At 41.4% G+C, this 22,484-nt stretch overlaps 1 protein-coding gene across 6 annotated transcripts; it reads left to right on the forward strand.

Annotated features, from left to right (window-relative positions):
* The first annotated feature begins 54 nt into the window (after positions 1-54).
* Positions 55-21,432, forward strand: MKRN1 (makorin ring finger protein 1). 6 transcript variants are annotated; one of them, XR_005627324.1, is made up of 10 exons: positions 55-267; positions 6,980-7,108; positions 12,213-12,439; positions 15,030-15,170; positions 17,103-17,329; positions 17,808-18,022; positions 18,726-18,836; positions 19,270-19,408; positions 19,531-19,692; positions 19,826-19,965. XR_005627324.1 is itself a non-coding variant. In XM_039707853.1 (9 exons), exons 1-9 carry the CDS (start codon positions 98-100, stop codon positions 19,567-19,569), a joined length of 1,398 nt encoding a protein of 465 aa, XP_039563787.1. In that variant the 5' UTR covers positions 55-97; the 3' UTR covers positions 19,570-19,968. The 6 variants fall into 6 exon arrangements, 5 of the variants coding, with proteins under 5 accessions (XP_039563787.1, XP_039563786.1, XP_039563785.1 ...); XM_039707853.1 differs by having other exon boundaries at positions 19,531-19,968; XM_039707852.1 differs by lacking the exon at positions 19,531-19,692 and having other exon boundaries at positions 56-267; positions 19,270-19,384; positions 19,826-21,432.
* Positions 21,433-22,484: the final 1,052 nt, after the last annotated feature.

The following is a 22,484-nucleotide window of genomic DNA, read 5'->3' on the forward strand; positions in this document are numbered from 1 at the left end:
GGGAGGGCGGTGCCGCGGCCGCGCCCCGCCCCGCGCGGCCGGAAGGATCCGCTCCCGGAAGTTCCGGCGCTGCCGCCGCTTTGCGGGATAAACAGTAATGGCGGAGGCGGTGGCGGCGCTGGAGACAACGGCGGGCGCGGCGGGCGCGGCCCTGGGGTCACCCGCGGCGGCAGCGGGAGCGGCGGCCGTCGCCTTCGACTTCGCGGCCGTGCCGCCGCCATCCGCGGGGCCTGGGGGAGGCGGTTGGACCAAGCAGGTCACCTGCAGGTACGCGCCGTCCGCGGCGGGTGGGGAGGGGGAGGGAAGCGGGCGGGCGCGGCCGCCCTTCCTTGTCCTTCTTTTCCTTTCCCTTCCCGTCTCCCCGCACTGCCCCCCCTGCCCCGGGGCCTTTTCCCTCACCGCCGCCGCCGGGTGCTCCCTGCGGCCTAGCGCCCGCGGCGGCCGCGCCGGGAGCGCTCCCGCCGCCGCACCGGGAGCCGTGGGCCGCTCGTTGTTGTGCGGGAACAGGCCCGCAGTGCTCGGCGCGAAGAACGCCGTGTGAAAGGAAGTCCTGCAGCCGCGTTCCGCAAAGCGCGACAAAGCAGGAAACGCGACGTAATTTAAATTGCTGTGCGTTTCAGTCGAAATTTAAAACTGGTGATTAGCTCTTGATTGATATAGCGAAAGTTATATTAAAGCCGAAAACAGGAATGGGTTGTGACATGTTGCAGAATGTGCGAAGTGGCCCTGCCCGTGTCACATAAAGGTTCTGTGTGCTGCGTCATTTCCTATCCGTGTTTTCCTTTAAACTATATTTCTGATAAATCTTCTCTTTGGGGTTATGCAAGCCGTCCTGCGTGTTTTTAAGCTTGCCAGATGGACTATTTTTAAACCTACAGTGCTGGTCGGTTGGCAGGCAAAAAGGAAGTTAAAACAGTTTTGTGAACGTAGACATATATTAGTTAATATAAAAGCAAGTGGTAATCCAAGATTAAAATCGATGAGCGTCTTCTGATTCTTTAAAATTTATTTATGTAATAAATTACATTTAACGTGTTTGTGGACAAATAAATTTTAAGTCACTGGGAAGCAAAAAGGAACATCCTTTTGTTAGGAAAGAAGAGGCTCCAGGTCGTGATTGCGTTCTTTTGTATCTCTTCTTTCTGCTTGCTTTTTGCCCATTTGTTTCACCGGCAGATCGCAGCAGCAGCGTGAGGAGCCGCTGCTGGGCTTTCGCAGGGAGCTCGCTGGCTCCGTGTGTTTGGCGTGCCCCGCGGTGTTTGAAGCGTCCCTGCTCGCTGCTGCTGCACGCCAGTTTTGGCTGGTGCCCAGCTAACTGCTCCCTTCGGGAAGCTCCGTTCAGCAGCGCTCTCGGGGCTGCTGCGGGCAGAGCGTTTTGCCTGCGAATCCCCGGGTTAATGTTTGATGCCGGTAATGAGGAAATGACCGGGAACCGTGCTTAGCTCAGCTTTAAGTGAGACGCAAGGTCAGTGCTCCTTCTATTTAAGTTTGCCTCATAATTTCTGAAGATCGAAGAGCTCAATTAGGCAGATTGGATTTGTGAGACAGCAATGGAATAGGCATAGACGCAGGATCGATTTATTGAAGACAGCGACTGCGTAGCACAGAAGCAGTCAAGTTCATCAGTGTCCTGCCGTGCAGAGAGTCGAGGGAATATGTTTATATTTAAACACTCAGGCCGAGTGAGAAGCTAAAGCTACTCTTTTGTAATGGTTAATGTGCTTTAATTTGAGATTAAACAATGGGATCTTGGCCTTGGATCTAATGAACATCTCCATTCTTTGTTCTCTTTGCCTAATCCTGCTAGTTATCCCATTGCTTGCTTTATTAATTTTTATGGGACCATTCAAGTTGGAGGGAGAATAGCTTTACTTGGGCTTTAAAGTGAAATTAACAATTTCGACTTGCCCTTCTAAGAACCTGTGATAAAAGTTTTGGATTTCTGTGTTTGGTTGTGATAGGATATATTCATATTTAGGAAGATAGGTTTCTTACTATTAAATTTTGGATTACCTTTATGAGTGAGCTGGAGGATTTAACAGTGAGATGAAGTTAAATTTCAAAATGCAGGTTTTTAGTGTAGGAGGTAGAGCAGTTTCTGTTTGAGTAACACTACAATTTTTTTTTGTTCACAGGCATTTTTAGTTGAATCATCATAGGGGTGACAGTAAATGCTGCCTGAAAAACTTTTGGGAGACAGTCCCGTCAGTATAAGGAGCTAGCACATGATGGCTGGTGCAGAAATGCTGCTGTTTTATGGAAACTGGAAGGCTTAGAATTGGTACCATAGGTTCTTACTGTTCCTTTGAATATCTGATATGATAAATAGGTTGGTTAATGAGTTTTAATATTACCAGTGTGATATCCTTGGGATGGATGATTAATATCTCAGAGTGAGAGACGCAATTACTAAGAAGGACTTTGGTTTCTCCTATGCATACAGTTTTGCTGATGCTACCCTTCTGTTTTTCTTGCAGCTAAAGTTTAGAAGTCTCAGGGTGAAATATAGGAAATTATGTTCCCTAAGAGACAACGAAAAAGGTTTGGGGTTTTTTTTTTTTTTTACTTTTGTGGTTTAGCAGTTTTCAAGGCTTGTCTTTTGTAAAAATTTATAGTATTTTAATCTGGAATAAATGGCAGGGGAACAAAGCTAATTCAGAACTTGTTTATTATTATGATCTTTTTCTTATTGAAATAAAAAAAGAATGGATGTCCTTACCAAGTTCCTCAGTCCTTCCAGTTCAGATGGCTACATGGGTTTATTGAGCAGTGCTCTAGCCAATCTTTTTTTTCTAAAGGCTTGACACAGTTTGTTCCGTGCTTGTGTTTTCCAGATGTCATGCGATGTTAAAAGTCATCAAGTTGATGTAAACAAATTGCATTTCTTGTTTGTTTTAGAACTGAATGTAAATAAAACCCATAGCAGCTAAGTGCTGTACTTTGAGATCTGTCTGTGTCTTTGTCCCTTAGCTGTTCTTCCTGAAAACCTGGGTGAGGTGTTTTTTTCTTTTCATGTGAAGAGTGTGCATCAGTAAAGTCAGGCCTCCTTAACTCCATGCAGGACACAAACCTCCTGACAGTCTCCCTGGATTGCCCCTTTCATGGCTGCTCTGGTCTGCATCCCCTGGTAACTTCTGAAGGAGGTTATGGAGAAGGGACAATGAGCTAAGTGTTGTAAAGATCAACTTCTTATTTTTTTCCTCCTTTTACTAACTCCAGCAGAATTTCATTGGCAGGTAATGTGGCTGAATACCCAGGAGCTGTGCTAGAGCAGCATGCTTAGCCTCTTTCCTGCTGCCTTCTTCACGGGAATTCTCAGTCTCTGTATGGCACCTGAAGAAGCTAATGGCTGCAGATAGATGTTATCCTGAGCTTCCCCATCTGCCAGTCATAGCAGTGTCTTGGGTTTTGAAGGAGGTTTGATGTTGGCTGTTACATTCTAATTTAGCTGAACCAGTAGTTTGACAAAAGAAATTAGCATTACCTGAAAGCAGAAACCTGAAGTAAAGAACAGAATACATCTGAATAAGGAAATGCATTGGAAGTTTCTGCAGCTGTAGAAAGAAGTTTTGCCTATTGAGAAATACCTGTGAAAATCAGGATATACTCTTTAGATCAAGGCATTCATAACTAGACATGTGTTGAACCTTTTGCAGTGATAAAATGCCAGTGCAGGCAATTATTCATTTTTGTCTGGTTCTGTGTGCTGGTGTCACTCATGTTTTCTGCAATCATGCAGTGAACTGAACTGGAGAAATCATCTGGGCTTGGACTGTGATGACTTCTCTAATCTGGCTCCTCAAGCATCTTAACCAAATTATACTTGTATATTTGAATTGGAAGGACAGTGAGCACTGCCACAGCAAGTGCTTTTTTTCGATGACAGCATCATAGACCCTCAGAGAAAATCCAATTATATACTTGTCTTGATCTAGTTTTATCTTTTCAGATGAAATTACATGTGTTCTCTGATTACTTGACCAAATGTAAATGTCATATGTCCTTCTACATGTCTGTAAGGCAGATAACTCATACATTTCTCAGTTTTAAGGGTGCTTTTTCCCTATAACCAGAATGAAGAGGCTGGTATTGCTGTTGAGTAGGGTTAAATTGAATATTCTGTGTAAGTAAAGGTGCTCTCCAAGATAATTGTCTTACCCTAAAAATAATGCGCTCTCTTCATTTTTTTGACTTGGCCAAAGTGTTTTAGCCAAACACTGCAATGTGATATGTAAAGTGTTACATTCTTTGTGACCTTAAGTAAAAATCTTGCCTCTTGGTGAGGGAGAGGGATGTGGAAGAAGTTGGGGTGTAATAATCCTAAGAGAAATATATTTTTTTCCCCTCCCACTCCAGCCTTCTTGTTCAAATAATGCTGAGTTTGCTGCATAGGATTGAAGGCCTTTAAGAGTGATGTATAAATTAGAGCTTGGAGTGTTTCATGTTTATTTTTTGCCCTTTATACCCTACCACTTCAATATAATTAATTGTGACAACTTTCAGAATTACATAGAATCTGGATTTGCTGAGGATTTTCTGATGTAAACTGGGAAGGAAGGAAAGGGGTTTGGAGCTTCATTTTCCCTATCACGCAGGGAGAGTCTAATTTTGGGGCTTATCATAAGTCATGTTGGACGAATAGTTTCTATCAGATGTCCTCACTTCAGGCAGGAGCCTTTCTGTCAGTCACTTATTTCAGCTGTAGTGGTGTCTCAACACTTGGCTGGCTCAAGGAGCAGAGTGGTTGGGCAGTGATCTGATCCAGATTAAAAATAACCATGGAGGCAGCAAAAGGAATGTCAGGTTCCATTGCAGCCATTTCCTGGTCTGTGCCAGCCAGTGGCTGTGGAGTTGCTGCCCCAGCACCTGGGGAAGCGATGCTGTGTGGAAATGTGCAAAAGGTGGATGTAACACTTGTTAAAGAATAAACCTTAAGCAATCTGAAATATTTTTTTTACCCTTTCAGTGTGTCTCCCATTTCTTAAAAGCAATCAAGCCAGAAATTCCAGTTATATTCTAGTTCTATGACTTCATGGGTGGTTAGGTTTGTTTTTGGTTTTGTTTGGGGGGCTTTTTTTGTTTGTTTGGGGAAGAGGGGGTGTTAAGTATGGGTGGGTTTTTTTGGTTGTGTGCTGGTTTTTTCCTTTTGACTTGGGTCTTCATTGGTGGTTTTTGCTGTTGGGTGGGTGAGCGTGACTTTTAGGGGGTTTTGTGTGTTTTTTGTTCACAGTGAAGGTTGCTGGTTGTATAGCAGGGATGGGCCTTGTTCTGTTTTTGTAACACTCTATTCCTGCTGGCTTAGCTGTTTGTGCCTCCACCTGACGCTGAAGACCTCATCTGGGTCTTCTACTGCTTGTTTTTTATGTAGGATCACTTTTCTTACCTGGTTAATTTGTCTACAGGGTACAGACAGGTGGCTTGGAGTGTGAATTGCAGCCTGATGGCAAGTGTCAGATTGCATTCTATTAAGCTAGTTGAGATTTTCTTTTTATTCTTGGTCTGTTGAATACACCACTGCTATTGCATATGGAGGATTATCAGCTCTCTAAACACTCAGCCTCAGGTTTTAGTATTTCCCTAAAACTGGATTGAAGATGTAGCTCTATTTATGTCATTTAGTGCATTGTTCACTGGCTTTATCTGATTTCTTAAAAATACAGTAAACTAAATATTTGTGTAGAAGTGTATGCAGTTCAGCATCTTATCACCTTTCCTGGTCAGGAATATCAGCTTGAGTGTACTGTTCTGGAAGAGCTGGCCTAATCTTAGTTGTGGCTGCTGAAAGATGATCCCTGTCTCTTGTGCTGGCTTGGGAGGCTGCACTCAGCTGCTTGGAGGGCCTGGTTCTGCTGGCTCTGCAAAGTGCTGAAGTGTGCAACAGGAGGAGGGGCAGGACTGCCCCATTCAGCAGCAACGTGGGCTTAGACGGGTATTCTCAGTGGTAGTGTTTTGTATGAGACCTAAATCCTCACAAATGTTCTTGTTTACTAGCTCTTCCTATTTCCAGTGGGTTCAGAGTTTGCAGCTTGTTATCTGGAGGCAGTGCGGCTTCTTTCTAAACTGAAGTGTTGGTAAACATTTATGGACTCAGTTTTTACCCAGGTGGTTTTTTTCATTTTTCCTTTTTTCCTTGGCTAATACTTTCATGTGGATTGGGAAAGGTGTACTTGAACTTTTCAGTTGTAGTTTTGAACATACTGAATCTGAACAGTTATGGTGCATTGAATTTCGAGAGGCTTGTTCTTCTAGGTTAAAATTGAAAAATTCTTGGAAACATCTCTACAGTTCTCTTGAATAACTGAATTGAAGATGCTGAATTGAAGGTGCTACTTGACATGCTAAAATTGATCAAACTGTCCTCAAAAGCTTTAAAACTGTCCCAGGTTTTCAAGACGAGCAGCACAATATTGAAGCAGGGTGCTTTGATTTATTTGGCTCCTATCGCAGGAACTAATGTGTGTGTTTTGTCAGATGTAATTATCCATCACAAACACGTTTTTTGTTCTTGGAGAGGAAATCACATTTGATTGAATTATTTATGAATCCAGAATAGATTTAAAACCTTGGGTGATTTAGGGTGTGTCTGGATTTGAGTCTTGCATCCATTGCTGGGTTTCTGTAAGGTTTTTGCTTGTGTCAGGACACAGCGGCTCCAAGTAAAACTTTTTGCCAATCTACGTGGTCCAAGACTCTTTCCTCTTAGTGTCACAGCCCAGGATAACTCTGCTTTTACAGGTTTGTGTTTTTTCTCCAGGCTTTTGTAAGAGCAATTCCCTAAATGTGTGGAACAGTTCACTGGAGTAGCTGAGGCTTCATCTTTCCTCAAATGTTCTTATTTTTATGGTTATACTGGGGCAGGGTCCCATGAGTCTTTAGTGCTGTTGTTAATACAGCATACATGATTTGTAGAATAATAAGGTCATCCAAATATTTTTGCAGTTTCAGTACTTCTCCTTAACACCATTATCTTCTCTCACAGATACTTCATGCATGGAGTCTGCAAGGAAGGAGACAACTGCCGCTACTCCCATGACCTCTCCACCAGTCAGTCTGCCATGGTGTGCAGGTATTACCAGCGAGGATGCTGTGCTTATGGAGATCATTGCAGGTAAAGAAATGCCCCATGCAATCCTGCAGAAAGCTTTGCACTCTGAATCCTTGAATAGAAAGCTCAGGGAAAGACAGTAAATCTTAGTGCTTTCCTTTTCCATTGCAAATTCAGATTTTTTAAAAGTAGCTTTTCACTGACTCTCATGTCTTGCTAAATACTGGTGTTTGCTATGCAAAAAAATGAGCAAAGGCAAGGTGATAACTGGTTTTCATGAAAGTGATAGTTGTCAGTATAGGGAGTTTTCTTATTTTTTAATAATAACATTATTAGATTAATTGAAATCTGAGATTGCATTCAGGCTAGCTGAATGGATGAAAATGAGTTACACTCTTTAAGTGATCATAAAAGCCTGAACAGGTAAGAATTTATTTTGTGTTGTTTCTTGAGGAATTGTACACTGACACTGGAACTACCATTTTGGGCAAGTAACTAGAGTTTGTCTTATAAGTTCTAAGATGTTGCCTGTACAAAACAGCTTTATGAAATTGATCTATACTCCTGAATTGATCTATACTCCTGAAATTACAATAAAAAAGAAATTGTGAAGAAGAAAAGCAGATACTTTTCTAGTGGAGCAAAGCTTTACAAGGGCTTAGGAATGTTTCATAATTAATTTTATTAAAACTTACCAGAAGTTTTAACATTGTCTTACTGCAGCTGTAATTAGCGATTAAACATTTGCATCATTATTTTATATGGTAGCTCATAGTTAGCTTTGCTTTCATGTTTCGTAAAGGGTTACTATATGTAGGAAAGATAAAAGAGAATGCTTCTCTGTAGTCTCCTATCTGCCAGTGTTGTTTTTTTGATTCTATAGATCAGTGGTCTTCCAACTTTGGATCATGCACCCCATCAGCTCAATATTTTTGAGCTCCCACTGACATACACATTTATTTATAATTTATATATATGTATCTAGATCTACTACTGTACTGATGTTATGTACATTATAAAACATAACCCAGAACCTGAATTTTTAAAAAGGTGTATTAAAAGTGAAATGAAAAATATTTAATAAATATTTTATCAACAGTCCAAAGCAATTTTTATTGTCACTAAAAGCCTGATTTGTAGTAGTATTTTTTTACTGACAGTAATGTTGATTCAGTGGGCTTTTTTACTATTTAAAACTCAGTGTAGCATTTTGTGATACGGTTATTCGAAGCTCTCGTTTGAAGTTCAGTCTATTTCAGTCCTTGGTTTTAATGGCAGTTGTAGCTGAAAAAGATCTTTCACAAAGATTTGCACATCCAAAAGGAAGTGTATTGTTGGGTGCATGACTAAGGTGTAATAAATTTAGCTGGCAAGTTTCCACCTTCCCTTGTGTCAATCAGCCGTTAGTGCAGATTAACTGGAAGGTGTTGCATTTTTATATTTTTAGCAAATGGGTCCAACATACACTGGAATTCTGATTTTGAAAGATTTTAAACATGTTAGAGAAACCACTTGCCAAGTTTTTCAAGTGTGCAGGATATGAAAGGGTTGTTGGTAGTTGACACACTTGGGTAAGTTTTCTGGCAATAAAATCACATAATGATGGAAATACTTTGTTTTCAAAGTGTTGTCTCCATACCACAAATTACAGTGAGGGCTGGCCTCAAAGGAGAAAGCAATTGCTGCTTTGGGAGGTCCCTGCTAGCTGTGGCCAGCACCACCAGCAGCACTGGAGCACTCTCCCGTTCCTTGCTCCGGTCAGGAGAGCACCTATAAGGCTTTCACCTTGAGGGGTGAGGGTCAGTGAGCAAAGGGCTGCTACCCAGCAGGAGATAGAGACTGACTCCAGCTGTAGCAAAATCTGGTTTTACTGGCTCCAAGGGCATTGACACCTGAAGACCCCGAATGGGAGCCTGACACCCACTTTTATGGAGGGGAGGATACAGAGGTGGGGTCTGGTCTTCAACTAATCGGAGAAAAGGTGGGAGGGGGGTGAGGGTGACTGATACAGCAGAATAACCAATAGGGAAAAGCCTGGGGAGGAGCCCTGGCCCCTGCACTAATCACTCGATGCCCTGGCTGGAAGATTCCAGAGGAAAAGGATGGGTCGTCAAGTGATGGTCAGGGCACCCGGGAGGGACTAAGGAACAGATACATAGGTTGCCAAGGGGAACAGGAAGGAGAAAACTGGACTGGCAGGGTGAATGAGGGAAGAGATAACCAGGGCAGAGCCACTACAAACAAGGGCGTTACATGGAACAAACCAATTTATAACTTAACAGTGCTAAAGCATACAAAACACACTACAACAACAAATTTCCTTCAAAAAGCCATTATCTGTTCATAGAATGACTTTATCTTGGAGAGACAGTTGGAATGTGGTTGGGTTTGGTTGATTTGGGTTTGTTGGTTTGTTTTGTTTTTTTTTTTTTTTAATATCTCAGCAGCATACTGCTGCAACTGACTTGTCATCACAGAAAAGGGTAGCAAATTTGCAGCTCTTGTCTTTGTGAAATAAACATGCATAACTCATCCATGACAATTTTTAAGTGCTATGCCATGAGATAATCAGCAAACATCTGTGTAGTACAGAAGATTTTAATGGTAGCTCTTCATCTCATAACTGCAGTGAGCATTTGACTATTTAAAGGTCTATATTGATGACATTTTCTAGTGTCACTTGTCTGCTTCTGGATCCATCTTTGCTACAATATCTTGCCTGTAAATGGTGCAGTGATGAATTTCTAGTGGGGTGCTATCCCTGTATCCTTACCCTGCAATCTGTTATTGTGGTCAGAGCAGCTGCTGCTTCAGTGGTTTTACTTGCACAGTTTTTTTCCATAAAGCACTGTTTTTATTAAAGCAATTGTATACTATTGAGAAGATATCTTGTCCAGTGAATCTTTTGCCTTTGTTAAAGAAGTAATTTGTTGAGAATGTTTCTCTACTGGTACATCTTTTCTTTGGTGTCTCACAAAAAGTAGTTCATATTGAAACAGAATCTAGCAAGTGTCATAAGCTGAGATGTGAAAAACATATGTACTTTTCCTTCTGCCATACAAACTTCTCACTCTGCACAATTTATTCTACTGCTTGTTTCTTCATACTCTAGCAGTGTTTTCTATGCGTTTCCCAACAGTATTTGCTGACAAAGGAATGCATTTTACTTTGTCACCATATTGTTTTCCATTAGTTACTTCAGTCATTTTTACCATAGTAGGAAGACAAAGTGGTCCAGTGGTATATGGCTTTTTGTCTTTCATTGTTATATAACAAGCCTCAAAAGAGGTTTTGAAACCCTTCCTGTAAAGTTCTGCAAAGTACTGGATTCAGTAGCAGATCACTTGAAACATCTTGGAAAAAAATTGTGGAGGTTTGTCTTTGTATTCCGGATGTTCTGATTTTCAATGTCTTGCTAATTGAGATGGCTTCATCCTTTCAGTAGCTAATATCTCAAGGTACAGCATACACTGAGGGCATGGTTCTTCATTAATAATAGCCAGTGTAAATCCATATTTCAGATTGCCTTCTTGGTAATCTTGATCTCTTCTGTGGGTCCCCTCCCCCTGAGTTCAAGAGCTGATTAGGTTGGCATTGTCACACCTCATAGTGTGGCTGATGAGGAGCTGGTAGTAGGAGTAGAACTGTTAGCTCTGACATTTTCTTGTTGGCTTTTGCTGGCATTATCAGTGCTGTCCTCAGCTCACAGTTGATCTTTTCAAGACACTTGTTCACTTAGGGCTGGTTTAGGTAAAACAAGATGAGATAATCTGTTGATCCATTAACGGGGCACTAGCAAAGTTCAATATGTCACAATGTGCTGAAAGTGAGCAGACAGGGGGGTGCCACTGTCAACCCACTGGGTGATGGAACACCTTCTCCTTCAGAGCACCTCACATGTACCACATGTGGGCTCTCTGACATACGGACTGTGAGAACACTGCCATCAACATGTATCTTAATAGTAATAGTACTAATTTATTGTATTTTAAAGATGGGAAAAAACCCACTAAGTTCTAGTATTTTCTTCCTGCACCCCATTGGGTTGCTTTGGGCACCTAGTATGCACACTCTTTGGAGGCCACAGATGTAGAAATCTGAAGGCTAGAATTTTTAATTTGTACTTTGTAGGAGTAGGATTTCCAAGCTGACGTTTGGTTAGGAGCACGTCTTCAATATGCAACAATTGTGACACTTCTTTGTTTTTAATCTGACACAAGCTAAGTGAATCACAGTCACTTTAAACTTCTGCGTGATCTCAGAAAATTCCTTCCTGTTGTCCTTGATATTAGTCAGCAAATATCTAAGACTACAATAGTGTATCTGTCATTTATTTTCCCCATGTAGTTCCCTAGTTGCTGGAAGACAGATTTTTCAAGGAAATGGTGCCTTCCTGTTTATTGTGGATGGTAGGGTTAAAAGGGTTCTGATTATCATTTTCCACAATAAGCTGAAATAGGAATAAGCACTCAAATACAGTGTAAAATCTGCATGAGGTAAGATGCTGAGACGTAGGAAAAGAATAATTTTTGTTGGTGGGAAATCTCTGAATCTGTGCCAGCTGAGGCCAGGTTGCCCAATGCATTGTCCAGCTTTTGCAAGCATGAAGATTGTGCACCCATTCTAGTGTTTAAATACTAATAGAGCAAATTTTTTTCCTAATTTTCATAACTGTAACTTCCCAGTTTGGACTGGTGTCTACTGACTGTCATCCTATTACTGCACCTGTTAGAAGACTCTGGCTGATCATTCCTGTGGCTCCTGTTCCTGTGAGGTAGTTGGAGACAGCAGTGTCTGTCCTGAACTGGATAAACTGGCTCATATACATAAAGCTGGACAAACTCATTTTTCTCATTCAGCAATACTACATGTGTGTAATAGGTAACTGACCTCTTTGGGACATATTTGAAGATTGTGTAAGAATTGTGCGCTTTTTTCTCCAAAATCTTGGAGTACCTTGTATTTTCTTGAACAATGGCTGACAGATGGCACAAGTGGAAACATTTTTCTATAAAGGGTCATCAGTGACTTTCTTATTCTAGCCATTTCTGGGTCCTCCTTCCAAACAGCATGTTCACATCTTCTTTAGTTTGTTTTCAGTACATGGGGCTGCTGTCTGGAGGTACTTTTTTGTGGAAAGTTGACATGATGTGTTTTAACTTTTTAGGTATGAACATACCAAGCCACTAATACAGGAGGAAGTGACTGATGTTAACCCAGAGGCAGAAATCTATCCATCAGTGTCCTCAGAGTTTGCATCGCTCCCTGAAACAGTTGAAGAATTTATTGCTGAGATAGAAGATGAAAATACAGATCTGGCAGTAGCAGCAGTAGGGGCTGAAGACTGGGTGAATGCAGTGGAGTTTGTCCCTGGGCAGCCATACTGTGGACGTGGTAAGCTGATAATGAGATAACAGTGAATTTCCATCATGGCTCAACAGTTTCTGTGTAGTGCATTTATTTTCATGCATTTGAGTACAGCTATTCATATTTATTGATCAGTTCAAGTGAGCTTGGGTTTTCCAATGTGAGTAGTCGGACTGACTGTTTCATTCTAAAACCAGGTATATTTCAGGTCAGTCTCTTGACTGGCTTTCTCTTGCTATGTTTCTGAATGACTTGAGAATGTCCTTTGAAGTTTAGTTTGCATATGGGATGGAAGAGGAAATTACTGGTGATAAAATTGATATTACTACTCTGGAGGGATAATCTGCCTTTGTATTTTGTGTTGGCTGATTTGGTTTGGGGTGGTTTTGCAGTCTTTCAAAGGTTTTTTGGTGAAGATACAGAGTCCTGTAGAAGGAATTGAAGCCTAATGCTTACTTTTGTGAATCCCATGGCCAGAGGCTGAAAATTATTTTTTCTGCCTAGCTTTCTGAAACTCAACTTACTATGACAGCTCACAATGAGAGTGAGACTGAAGAAACTCATGAAATGGGACCACACTATTTGAGTCGCATACTTCTCATCCGTTTTTCCTGCCAAAATGTAACAGTCTTCAAATTAAAGTGAAAAGTAGGCTGAAGGTGTTCACTTTAACATAATTTCTAATACTTGTCTCTCTATGAGGACTCTATCAGTACTTAAATGTTTGAATTCAAAATGGACACTTTGCATCTAGAAGAATTTGAAGATATAGAGTGTTCAGATTATACTGCTTTGTTTCCACGGCACTGCTTAGATTCTCAGATTTGGAAAGAGAATGACCTTCTCAGTGTTACAGGGTGCTGCTTGGAGCCTCCTGCCATCCAGTTTGAGGAGGGTGAAGAGGAATGGTGAAGTGACACAAACTGTTTGCTAATGTTGAGAAGTTTGATTATGGAATTGCGTAACAGATCTGTGAACTTGAGTGTGAAAACTTGACCGCCACCTTACTGTCGTGAAAGTTAGAGCTTCTCTGCCTGTTGAGACAGAATATTTAAAAATATTTTTAAAAAATATTTTAATCGGAATATAATATTTAGATTGAAAGGAACCTCTGGATTTCATATAGTTTTCTGCTTAAAGGTTGCCAGGGGCTTTGTTTAGTTGAATCTCCATCCTCATAGATGTTCAAAGGGCTTATAACCTCTGGGTATTCTTTGTGGTGTTCAGCTTCTTTCACAAAGAAAGCCTCTTTCCTACTATGTAATTGGATTTTTCCCTGCCTCAGCTTGTCTTCTGTCTCTTGTCATTTGCACATCTGAGAAGAATCAGTTCTTGGGAGTCAGCCCCATTAATGACTTGCTGGCCCTCCACTGGAATCAATTCATTGCTAGTTTGGACAGCCAGAGATCTTTTAAATACACAGTCATTATAGAAGAGCTGGTGCTTCCTCCTGAAGTCTAAGTCACTACACTGTTAACTTAGTATTACTAGAAGCAATTTTTTTTCAAGGGGTTAAGCATACTTTTCATGCAAACTTGTGCAAGATTAAGTTAAATAGCATTCTCTTCTGTGAATCTTGTTGCAAGTGTTTTATAGCTTTTGAAACTTGAGGTAAACATACTCATCTGTTTCTGTTCTGAACAGTGTTACATGATGCTAAATCCCATGGTGACTTCATTAAAAAAAACTTCACTTTTCTGAAGCAACTGTCTTTATTAAACTACAGAAATAAAAATGTGTGCAGTGTGTTCTGTAGTGTATGCCTTAAAGCAGATTATTGTTGTCAAATTGCTGGAGAAATGTACAGATACTTGGAAACTTCAAAATGAAATCTATTTCTCAAGGTTCCCTAGAAGCCTGTGTGTTTAAAATTTTCTTAAAAATGATAAAGATTCAAGGGAGGCAGTTTAACCATGCATAGCTGGGACTGTAGCGCTCACCTTTTACCACGATTCTCTGATTCGGAACTAAACCTGGTATCTTGAAGATGACTTCAGGACCTAGCAGAGAAAATAGTGGCGATTCTTCACTGTACAACTTGTTAGTTGTACAGATGTGCCACATTTCCATACTTGTTCTGCAGTAATTGAGGAGTAGAAAGGCAGAAATACAAGAAGCAGTAAGTTGGGTGTCTGTTTCCTGTTACTGAAAGATTAATGTGTTTACTGCTACGAATCGTGTTCTAAGTGCAAGCAAGGTGGTGTGTGGATTAAAGTTAACAAACCGGTTTTTCTGCTAATATGAATTTAACCCTGTTGACTGGGAAATGGGCAATGAGAAGGTGGGGATTGAGTCCACCTACTGGTAAGCAGAGATTTGGAAACAGCAATCAATCACAGAGAACAAATGTTACTCTGAGGGAGGTTGGATTTGTAACTGCTGAGGCAGTGAAGTCCTCGGAATTTTTCTAATTGTGGTTTCAAAGAGGAAATAAAACTGTAGCTGTTACAGTGCAGAAGATACAGAAAATACACATGCTGTTCCAGCCTCACAGTAAAGAGTTTCTTCTTAATATCTAATCTAAACCCACTCTTTTTCAGGTTGAATTTTAGATTGAAACCATTACCCCTTATTACTTCATGCCTTTGTAAAAAGTACCTCTCCATCTTTCTTATAGGCCCCCTTCAGGTCCTGGAAGGCTGCAGTAAGGTCACCCCGGAGCCTTCTCTTCTCCAGGCCGAACAACCCGAACTCTCTGAGCCTTTCCTCTTAGGGGAGGTGTTCCATCCCTCTAACCATCTTCATGGCCCTCAACTAGGTAAAAAAATCTGTGACAACATTAACTTGAGCAAACAATGGCAAGTGCGACAGTTGAGGGACTAAAAACTGAATGGTAGTTGTGATTTTTGTTATTTCTTATGGAAGTGGAGACCATGGATTTCAAATGGGGGGGCAATGGGATTTCAATAAGTAAGTACATATTTTTATGTTCTGCTGAGCTACTCAGGAAGGAATGTAGAGCCTAGTACATGGTTTCTTGTCACTTTTCTTGGTGCTAGTTCGCTAAAACTCATGGAGAAGAAGAACTAATGAACCTAACATGGGAAATCTCTGACTGAAAATGAACAGGGTGGGATTTCAATAAGTACATATTTTTATGTTCTGCTGAGCTACTCAGGAAGGAATGTAGAGCCTAGTACATGGTTTCTTGTCACTTTTCTTGGTGCTAGTTCGCTAAAACTCATGGAGAAGAAGAACTAATGAACATAACATGGGAAATCTCTGACTGAAAATGAACAGGTTGCTAGATGACTTGTTACTCAGTTACTCACTTGCTTTGAAAAGTATGTTTCTAACAAACAGACTTCTCTAGGATCATTGAGTGATTACTACAGTCTGAGATGGTTCAAGAAGGAGACTTGATCTTGAGAGCTAATATTTTTCTACACTGAACTTCAGTATTTGTTTATTCCTCAAAACTTAAGTTGCAGGGACATGCTTTTTCTTTTTCTTAAACTAACAGAATGATACATGCCTGTTGTTATGTCTTTGCTCCTTGCGGATGAAAACTGTGCAAGTTTGCCGCCTCTGATTAATTTTGAGGAGTCTGTCCTTCACTTTAACTGAGCAAAGTATGCCTTTGGTAGTTTCTGCTTGCTTCTCCAAATGTAGTGCTTGAACATCTTCTAAAAGTTACACTTTCTTAAAGCATAGATCACTTGCTACTCTTGTAACAGTTTCTGGTTATGTAAATGAGCTCCAGCTGCTGTTCTTCCTGGTGTTTACTCTGGATATAGTAGTGCTTTATGTTTATTACACCTTCAGTTTCTCACTGATTGCTTTTGTCTTCCAATCCAGTCATCATCCTACTTATATAATAATCTCACAAGGCTGACTTGTGGTGAGGCAGGCAAGCATGTGTTTGAGGTACAGGGAGGAGTGTTCAGCAGTAGCTTTCTAAAGGGGGAAGAGCAAAGATACAGATTTCAGTTCAGTTTAAGTTTAGGTGAGGGGATTTACTTAGGATTTTACAAAACTGATAGCCATCTTAGAATGCAGTGGTAATATCCTGAATTTCAGTTTCGTGTGTCTGGCTAATTGACCAGATACCTGTTTAGGACAAGGTTTTTGCAAATAAGTAGGGTGGAATTAGTTTGGAAGATGTGGACACCACTTTTCTATCAATCCTAGAGATGCATGGGAGTCCAGAAATGAAAGTTTGTTGAGGCTAAAGAACAGTGTGCTAATTAGCCTGCACATTAGGAATTGCTGATGTGGTGTTGCCATACTAGCATTTTTTTATGCTGGATACACCTTTATTATTTCAGCTGTGTAATTTCTGGGGAAAAACTGTTAACTTTAGCTGATGTGAAAATTTTAAGTAAAGTGAAATTTATTCTAAAAGGAGTGAGAGATTTGTGGCCTTATTTAATGGTTGCTGAAGCAGAGTCTGTATTAAGCTGCTGATGACTAGTGCAGTTTTTCTAGGTGGACTTAGCCTGTAAATGGATCTTCCCTGACCACTGAAACTTTGATAGCTTTAATCTTGTCCTGGGTTGAAGAATGAAAAAATTGGTCTTGAAATTAATTGAATGGGGAAAATAATTTAGTTCAGATTGAGAGTGTGTGAACTGGGGACTGAAATGAACCTAGGTTGTTTCTATTATTCTGTTTGGGTAACTCTGAGTGTTCTTACTCGCAGTGCTCAAAATCTGAATGTGCTGCTTACTGTTCTTAATTTTATTCCCAGCTGCTCCTTTCTGTGCTGAAGCACCCTTGCAGGAAATGGTGATTGAAGAAGAATACGAGAAGCAGCAGGCAGATGTGGAGATGAAGAAGGAGCTGTGCCCCTATGCTGCATTAGGAGAATGTCGTTATGGAGAAAACTGTGTGTATATCCATGGGGACGTGTGTGATATGTGTGGCCTGCAGGTCTTGCATCCCATTGATGCTGCACAGAGATCTCAGCACATAAAGGTAGGCAAACAACTGTCTGCTGTTTAATAGCTGTAAGTTATTGCTTCCTAGCTTCCCTCAATCACTTGTTACTAATTCCCTTTTATTTGAAGGTGTGTGCAGGTCAGGCAGTGAATGAAATTCCGGCTGTAAACTAGACTGTTTCCTGCCAGGGCCATACTCAAAAGCAGCTGGATTTCCTTATCTGTGTTGGGAAAGCAGTCTGCTTAAAGATACTGGAGCTTTGTTCTTTGCCTAGTCAAAGTGGATGGTCGTTTGGATTGCCTTTTCATGTTTAAAAGCAGTGTCTGAAGGAAGGAATTTGAACTCTGAATTGATTGTTCTCCAGTACTTAAATTTTTTTTGAGGATGAAGATTTTTTTCGGCTTAATCACAGTTCATGCATTATGCAAAAAAGCAAATTGAGTTAAAAAACCTGCTTAGACCTCACCAGATGACAGTCATCTCTGTTGTTGTTTTCTTTGTGTCTCCTTTTCAGTCTTGCATTGAAGCTCACGAGAAGGACATGGAGCTTTCCTTTGCCGTCCAGCGTAGTAAAGACATGGTGTGCGGGATCTGCATGGAGGTGGTGTATGAGAAGGCTAATCCTAGCGAGCGCCGCTTTGGGATCCTCTCCAACTGCAGCCACACTTACTGTCTCAAGTGCATCCGCAAGTGGAGGAGTGCTAAACAATTTGAGAGCAAGATTATAAAGTGAGGCACTTTCCCATTTCGATTGTGCTTTGTTACTGTGGAAGAACTTAGTAACTTGTGGCAACTTGCAACAGACTTCCAGATGCAGACTGCACAGAGGCTGCATTTAATGCATACTAACTTTCAGTTTAGGAGTGAAATAATTATTAGGGATAACATTTACACTCTGATTTGGTTAATACGGGGTTAAGTTTGCAAAACTCAATGGTAGTAAATAACTGTTGTTTATTTAGTAGCATGTTGTCCAATGGTTACTGTTTGTGTCTTGGACACCCAGGCAGGAATCTGGAAACAGATTAACCAGTTCAGAATGTATGCTGCTTAATTCATTGCTGCCTTAGAGCATTACTCAGTTGGCAAAATATTTCTCCGTTTAAGGCTGTTCTAGAAAATACAAAGTTCCAATCAAATAAATACAGGAAAAATACCAAAATAAATTTATTTAATTCTAAAGAAAAAGGAGTCTGTGTGAAGTGTTTTTTCAAGCTTTTCTGAGACAAGCTGATCAGCTGCCATTGCCATTGAGTTCTTGAAGAGAATTTAGGTTATCTTCACTTATAAGAGAGTCTAGATTGAAAAGGTTGTACAGCAAGTGTGTGAGTACAGTACCTCTTTAAAGATGGATATGTGCCATGGCTTGTTATATAGGGGAGAGAGCACCCTGTAATGTGGAATTTTGCAGCAGAGTCTGTTCGTTTCCCAGGTCCTGCCCAGAATGCCGGATCACGTCTAACTTTGTCATTCCAAGTGAGTACTGGGTGGAGGAGAAGGAAGAGAAGCAGAAACTCATTCAGAAATACAAGGAGGCAATGAGGTATGAGCAATGCAGCCTTTTATCAAATTGAGACTGCAGAGATAAAGGCACATGTGGAGAAGAAGGGTGTTAATGTAAAGCCCCTTTTCACACCTCCTTTCCAGCACCACGTCTTTGCCCGTCTGCCCACAGATGCATGCACACGGTCCCAAAGCTATTCCTGTGTTTTCACCTCAGTCTTCCCCTTCTCTACGCAAAGCACTGATAGTGTAGCCATAAGGCAGACCAGGCTCGTGCACTGCACACCATTAGTGTCCCTCTGCATGCATCAGTCCACACATAGTGTAATGAATCATTTCTGCATGTAGGTCTTTCACTCACAAAATGCCTTCTGCTCCTGATACCTGAGATCCTTGTGGACTGCAGGCAAACGCAGTTCTGAAGTCTGATTGGGGTGTGCTGTCAGTAAGGGTTGCGATATTTTCCTTTCCAGCAACAAGCCATGCAGGTATTTTGATGAAGGCCGTGGGAGCTGTCCATTTGGAGGGAACTGTTTTTACAAGCACGAATATCCTGATGGCCGCCAAGAGGAGCCGCAAAGACCCAAAGTAGGAACCTCAAGTAGATACCGGGTTAGTGCTGTTGATAATTGTCCTTCCAATAGACAGAGAGTACAAGAGGGGTGTGCATTATGTCTTCTGCCTTGAGAAGATGATAGGGAAATACTGACTTTTCTTTTTTCCACTTCTGATAGACCTCTGTAATGGTGAATTTGAAGGAAGCGGTGCGCTAAAGTTTGTGAATGCTGGAGGCCAAGATGGAAAGACTAAATTTAAAAAACTTTCTTACAACATACTGAAGTAAAAATGTTGGGTAGCAGTAATAGGGGTGTGTGTAAGGGTTAATTCTGCTGGAGGTCAGTATCTCCCTGAAAGAGAAATGTGATTTCTTGCATGTCAGAAAGTACACCAGGGGCATGTCAGCCTCTGGAAAGGCTCCTGCTTTGTACCACTGGGTCACGTGGGGAAATCCTTGTGTTCCATTTGCAGGCCCAGCGGAGGAACCGGTTCTGGGAGTTCATTGAGGAGCGAGAGAATGGTGATCCCTTTGAAACCGATGAGGATGAGGTGGTGACCTTTGAGCTTGGTGAGATGTTGCTTATGCTGTTGGCAGCCGGAGGTGATGATGAGCTAACGGATTCCGAGGATGAGTGGGACTTATTTCATGATGAGCTGGAAGATTATTATGATTTGGATCTATAGCACCTGTCAGTGGAGTGTGGACTGTTGTCTTGGCTTCAGGCAGTAGCTATTACCTGTGGTGTTGTGGCAGTGCCTGTGTTTCTCCTAGGCAGGCCGATCAATTCCAGGTGCTGTTGTAATAACTTTTACCCAGGGTCTGTCTCTTCCCTTCCCCTCCTTTCCCACCCCAGGAGTGTTGTTTTTCCTCTGTTTCAACAAATAACAATAAATAAATCTTTAAAATGTTAGTTTTTGTAAAAATGAATTTAACTGTCAGACAGTTAGCTTAGGTTTGTTGCTTCATCTGTGTACCCAACAGAGTTCACCCAGTTCCAGGGTTAAAGTGTTTACAGGACTTCCACACTCATTTTGAAGAGCCCAGATACAAAAATGAGCAGTGGCCATGCAGTGGGGATGTAAATTGGCTGATGGCCTTTATTCTGTCTTTGTACCAATATTTCTGATTTCAGGCCAGATACAAATATTCTTTCTGGAATCAGTTCCGTTCCAGCCCCCTCATGTACACAACTTCATTTGTGACTTTTGGTCTCTGTTTACTTGCACATTACTATAACTACTGTGTAACCAGAACCAGGTGTGAACGTTCTGGATTTTTACTGTGTTTAGCATGAAAGGAAAATGTCTTTGTGAAAGGAGAACTCTCTATGTGTATATACAGATAAATGTAGAGTTGGACCTCAAGGATGGGGAGACTCTGTGTAAGTTAAAAATAACAAAACCATCTTTCACCCCCTCTTGGTGCATGAAGTCTTGCCTCCAATTGGACATGAAACTGGTCTAGTGGTTTCAGCCCAAACTGGGAAACGATCCTGACTATCGCTTAACTTGAATAGATGGCACGCACTAATACACCAGCTCTCTTTCATGTGTATGATTAGGGTTGTCCAGGAGCAGAAATCCGGTTAGCCAAGGTGGGGTCAGAGGAACACCAGAGAGGACCCTTTAGCTTTATCGCTCTGTAAGTTTTAGAACTTCATGTAAACACTTAAGCCGTGAGCTTTGCTAGAAACTCGCTGTGCCTCCCAGCTGCTTTGAGGTACTTGTGCCTCTCTGCAGCTGAGTTGGGCAGGTTGCCTGGTAAAGCTGTTCAGTTTATGTGAGTTACTGCTTACAAAGGCAGTCGTGCAGTTTCTGGCTGTAATTTGCATTGAGAAATTACTTTGCCACCAAAGCCCCAGCACAGGAATTTTAACCTTGCATTACATTATTGCTGTTTTTTATTGACTTGTGGATGCCCCGTGATCTGTTCTCCTGCTGCTCTTGTCCCCTAGACTGCCTCTCCTTTCACTTTTAAATGGAATGAGAAATTGTTCTGAGGTCTATAACGTATTGTTTTGCAGCTGCCTTTTGTAAGAAGCACTTTTCCCAAATAAAAAAAGTAAAAAAAAATTAAACAAGAAGTCAGCCTATTCTTTTTAAGTTTGAAGGTTCTGGTTTTTAACTTGATTATATTTGTGTGTGTTTCTGTAAATACAAAGGCACTTATGTCACTTACTCTTAACTCCTGCAGAACTGTATTATGCTTAATACAGAATTCCAGCATTGTTAGAGCCTTTCCAGCAGAGAGCCTGTAATGCAGGAGACACATTCCAAAGGGACAACTGAGACAGCTGATGAAGGAATATCTGGGATCATTAGTAAGAACTGACGTGTCTTGCTTTTTCAGAAGTCAGTCCTCCACTGTTGTGTTAATTTTATTTGCACTGGACAAAGCCAGCTGCAGGACATACTCTTATCCATAGTTTCCTATTGTCATGCTGTAGCATACAGGCCACTTCCTGAGACTCCACATGCTTGTGTTCAGATAGAAATTTTTCTGCAGAAATACACGAAGTTGGAAGTAAACTGCTGGGGACATGATTTAAAAAAAGTTGAAGTGAACAGAGTAAAGCCATTTTTGCTTTGTTCAGTTTGTTTTGGTTTTTTTCCCCAGGGGCCAAGTAGCAGAGGGAGGAAAGTAATGTAATTTGAGCAAATTACACTTTAAACTGATAAAAGGGAGAAAACCAGAAAAAGTTAAAGCCTCCCTGCCCTACATGGTGAACAAAAGTTGTTATATCCTATTGGAATGCTTCATTCAAATGTGAGTTTGTAACAAAGCTGTGTTCTGATAAGGTGGAAAAAGGCAATGAACTTACCAGCCACAGCACGTGTGTGAGCTTGCTTTCATAAGGGGTCGGGAGTGGCGTGCTTTACTCCCTGCCTGGGTGTACATGTGGCACAGTGGTGGCTGCTGGTGCTTCTAAAGCTTCCTCCCGTACACATTACAGAGGAGGCTGACAATGCCCAGATGAGTGATGTGCTTTGGTGTAGGCCGGTGGGTGGAGCTGCACAGCCACTAATGTGTTCATGGGCAGCATGACAAATGGCTCCTCTTGCTCTGAACTGTGCTGAACCTGAACTGTTGTGCAGGTTCAGGAACTGCCTGTGTTTGTCCCCAAGCCAG

The sequence above is a fragment of the Passer montanus genome, unplaced genomic scaffold (genome assembly GCF_014805655.1).
Source record: "Passer montanus isolate IOZ18808 unplaced genomic scaffold, ASM1480565v1 scaffold20, whole genome shotgun sequence".
NCBI lineage: Eukaryota > Metazoa > Chordata > Aves > Passeriformes > Passeridae > Passer > Passer montanus.

Excerpts from the sequence above, each read along its gene's own strand:
- MKRN1 (XM_039707851.1), top strand. The coding sequence starts at position 98 with ATGGCGGAGGCGGTGGCGGCGCTGGAGACAACGGCGGGCGCGGCGGGC. Across the intron at positions 268-6,979 it reads ACCAAGCAGGTCACCTGCAG|ATACTTCATGCATGGAGTCT; the intron begins GTACGCGCCGTC and ends CTTCTCTCACAG. Across the intron at positions 17,330-17,807 it reads AGAGATCTCAGCACATAAAG|TCTTGCATTGAAGCTCACGA; the intron begins GTAGGCAAACAA and ends TCTCCTTTTCAG.